This window comes from Heteronotia binoei, unplaced genomic scaffold (assembly GCF_032191835.1).
Source record: "Heteronotia binoei isolate CCM8104 ecotype False Entrance Well unplaced genomic scaffold, APGP_CSIRO_Hbin_v1 ptg000532l, whole genome shotgun sequence".
In the NCBI taxonomy this organism is placed as follows: Eukaryota; Metazoa; Chordata; class Lepidosauria; order Squamata; family Gekkonidae; genus Heteronotia; species Heteronotia binoei.
This window is the reverse complement of record NW_026800046.1, coordinates 399,548-402,970: the sequence shown is the minus strand read 5'-3', so window position 1 is coordinate 402,970 and position 3,423 is coordinate 399,548. Positions and strand designations below refer to the sequence as shown.

Here is a 3,423-nt window from a genome sequence, read left to right as displayed (position 1 = left end):
TTGGTGACTGCCCCAAATAGGCATCCTTCCTCTCATCCCTAATTGTACAAATGGTCTTGTTTTCAGAACAGGCGGTGGTAAACCTTTTGAGCATGTTTTCAAATGCAAATGTGTGTGATTATGTTCATTTGTATGTGATAGATGAGCCAGCTATTTTGCTTCTCATAAATAAGGCAAAGCTAAAATACTAAGGATGGAAAGGTTTTATTTTAATAACTTGGAGCAGGGAAAGCTACTACCTTCTTGCCTTTCTGAACAGCGAGTAAGTGATAGCCCTTTTTCAATATCGTCAGAGCTGGTAGGAACCTACACATTTTATGAGGTATACCTACATGCTTGACTAAAGAACACATTTGACATGGAAGTTAAATGTGAGGAGCTTCTGAATTTCCTTGATCCCATGAGAGCAACCTCTGTTAATGAGAAAGTTGTATTCCTTTTTCCAAGGTATAGTCAGCCATTTTCAGTTCAGTATTTTGTCACTGTTATCTCATACTGAACTGTGTTGATAACAAATGTAGCAAAACTGGGCCCCTTCCAAGAAATGCAGAAGGAAAAATAAAACCTTTTTTAAAAGGCCTGAGGACAAAATGTTTCAAAAAGGGCAGAATGTTGATTCCCTAATGGCAGCCTGGAGCGAAAGTTTCCAGACTGTCTCTCAGCGAACAAGTCGTTGCCTGCACAAGATCAGCTATATGAAGGAGGCATGTGAAGAGGTCAGTGGGCTTAAGAAACAGCCCTGGCATGTCTTAGTTCTGGTTAAGATGACTTAGAAACAACTTGATAAGGCTGTCAAGGATGGTACCAGTGGATAAAAGTTGTTTAAAGACAAGCATATTCTTAATTTTTTGCAGATGGCTGCCCATCAGTTACTAGGTTCAATAAGGTATTAGTTAACAGAAACAAGGGTCCAAGGCCATGAACATCTTTTGTATCTGTGAGACCACTGCCACAACAGCACCACTTGCTGGAGTAGGGTCTTCTAGGTGCAAATGAGCAAAATCAACAACTGCCCAAATATGTGCTTTCCGTTATGGCCCCACCTTGTGGAACAACCTGCCTGAGGATGTTAGAAAAGTGCTCACAGCTTCCTGAAAACTGTGTAATGCTGAATTATTCAAAAGGGCTTTTCTACAAAGACAACAGTTGCATTGTACAAAATATTTCACAGTTACTTAGAAAAATTATTAGGGGCTGTATGTAGCTTATTGAAACTAGTGCTACTGTGGAATTTTGCACCGTTTATGTTATGCTTTGCTTAATCCTGTTTTTAGACTTCTGGTTGGTTCTACATCCTATGTCCTATTGCATTATACTGAATGTCCCCATGCATCGATCATGGCGACTCACTCTGTTATCTATTGAGTCCAAATGAGAAAAGGGGACTATAAATAATGTGACCAAATATTTGACCATTCAAGCATCAATGAATAAGACAAGTAACCACAGTTGTCTTTTACATGTTTTAATTTGAAATTTAGTTTCATAATTACACTGCCCAATGCTGATAGTACAAAGGTAAAATTATAAATATTTCCCAAGCCTGGCATTAGAAAAAGCAAAGTTCTGCAATGGTTACATTGAATTTTGAAAGAATGACCAAGCAAGGTTTAATTCTACTGCTTAAGAATGTTTCCAACCAAAATGTCCTCTACATAACCATTCTAGGAGTGAATGATGATACTGCTTTGTCTGTGGCCAGTGTAAGGACTCAAAAATATCCCCATTTTATACTAGAAACTAAAACAAGTCTCTGAATACCTGAACAGATTCTACAAAACCTGGAAGTCTCTAATATTGCTTCCATTTTATAGATGATTTTAAAAAACTGATGATATGTGGATACTAGACATTGTAGAAGTGTTCCCATAATTAAAGATACTTTATGGAATTGCAAAAGTAGTTTCCCTAAAGGGTAACTGAGCAGCTTAATGCTTTTCTTACATAAAAAATTACAATCCACATCCCCCCCATGTTAATTTTACATTATTGCTAGTAGTTAGACACAATAACACCAAACCATTTGAAAATAATTATAAACAGCTAGACAAATGCAAGGAGCTTAAGGATGTATTGCAAAGCCTTTTATCAAAAGTATATAAAAGTGGTCTAAAATCCATGTATAGTTATCTCAGAAATGAGACTAAACACCTCTTCCTTTTAGAAGGGCTCAGGCAAATACATTTTGGACATTTTCACGTAACCATCAAATCTCGCATACCACTGTGATGCCCCTGTACTGCTGCCAAAATTACAAACTGGATCCTTCTAGTTGCTGGCCAAGGACTGGTGAATGGGAGGCTGGAAACAGCGAACATGTTCTACTGGTGTGCCTTCTCCATCTCCAGACTTCAAATATTTGTCCAAAATACCAATGATTTCATCATTCAAGATCTGGAATTTTCGGATTCTTTCAACCATTTTCTTCAAAGGCTGCCAACAACAACAATGAGATGGTGAAGAAGAAAGGCTACCTTGGAAAATTTGCCCACACACATACTGGAAAGGGAGGGTGTTATTTGGTTCCTATAAAAGCCAGCATCACCGTCAAAACACACTGTAATGCCTCTTTATTACATACCACATTCTTTATGACCTCATCTTTGCCATCATGTTTCTGTACTTTCAGTAAGTGGTAGCAGAAATCCAGCACATCAAATCGACGCTGCTGCCCCAGAAGCACTATAATCATACAACCAGCCCAGTGCAGCCCATCTCCAAAACACTGCCTGTGAAATAAAAACCACAGAAAATGCAACATTTTAATATGTCAAGTCAACATGAGCACTGTCCTAAAAGAGATAAGTGCTGAGAGCATTTGAGGGAAGCCTTATGACATTTTTATCCTACCTACTGACCATGGTTTTCAAGGTAGTTTACATATATTAATTTAGATAAGATTATAAAATATCCAAAAAATTAAATCCCAGTCCACCACACAAATTGGCAATAATAAAAACCCTACATAAAATCCAGCAGAAGAGAAATCCAATTCAGTGGATCAGACACACATGAAGAAAAAATTATTTCCCTGGTACCCATCATAGTTGGCACCATATTCCCTAACTAGGCACCACCAAAGAGAAGGCCTTTCCAACAGTCCCTTGATTAGATGCCTCTGAAGCAGAGCCTTTGCTGACAATCACGGTGATCAAACAAATACAGCTCCTATTTTTGTTTTGCTGCAGGACTACTGGCTAGGAAAACAACATCATTCTGTGTGCTTTGCTACCTTTGGCAATAAAAACACCTACTAAAACCAAAAATGTTTTCCATCTTTGTCAAGCCTGGCAACTGGCTCACCTCCTATCCCATTCAGACCCAGTCACAGTGATCCATTTTACGGTCACCTCCAGATTAGACTACTGTAACTATGCTGGCCTACCCTTGAGACTGACCCGGATACTTCAGAATGCGGTAGCT

The 3,423-nt window shown here is 38.6% G+C and overlaps 1 protein-coding gene across 2 annotated transcripts in view; it reads right to left on the bottom strand.

The window, feature by feature from the left end:
* Nucleotides 1-1,449: 1,449 nt before the first annotated feature.
* LOC132590675 (cytoplasmic FMR1-interacting protein 1) overlaps nucleotides 1,450-3,423 on the bottom strand; it is a 67,633-nt gene continuing 65,659 nt past the window's right edge. For both annotated transcript variants that reach the window (XM_060263645.1, XM_060263644.1), the window contains exons 30-31: nucleotides 2,582-2,729; nucleotides 1,450-2,433 (exon numbers count right to left, since the gene is read on the bottom strand). In XM_060263645.1, the coding sequence (XP_060119628.1) occupies nucleotides 2,269-2,433; nucleotides 2,582-2,729 (313 nt within the window). In that variant the 3' untranslated portion in view covers nucleotides 1,450-2,268. The remainder of the gene's footprint in view (nucleotides 2,434-2,581; nucleotides 2,730-3,423) is intronic.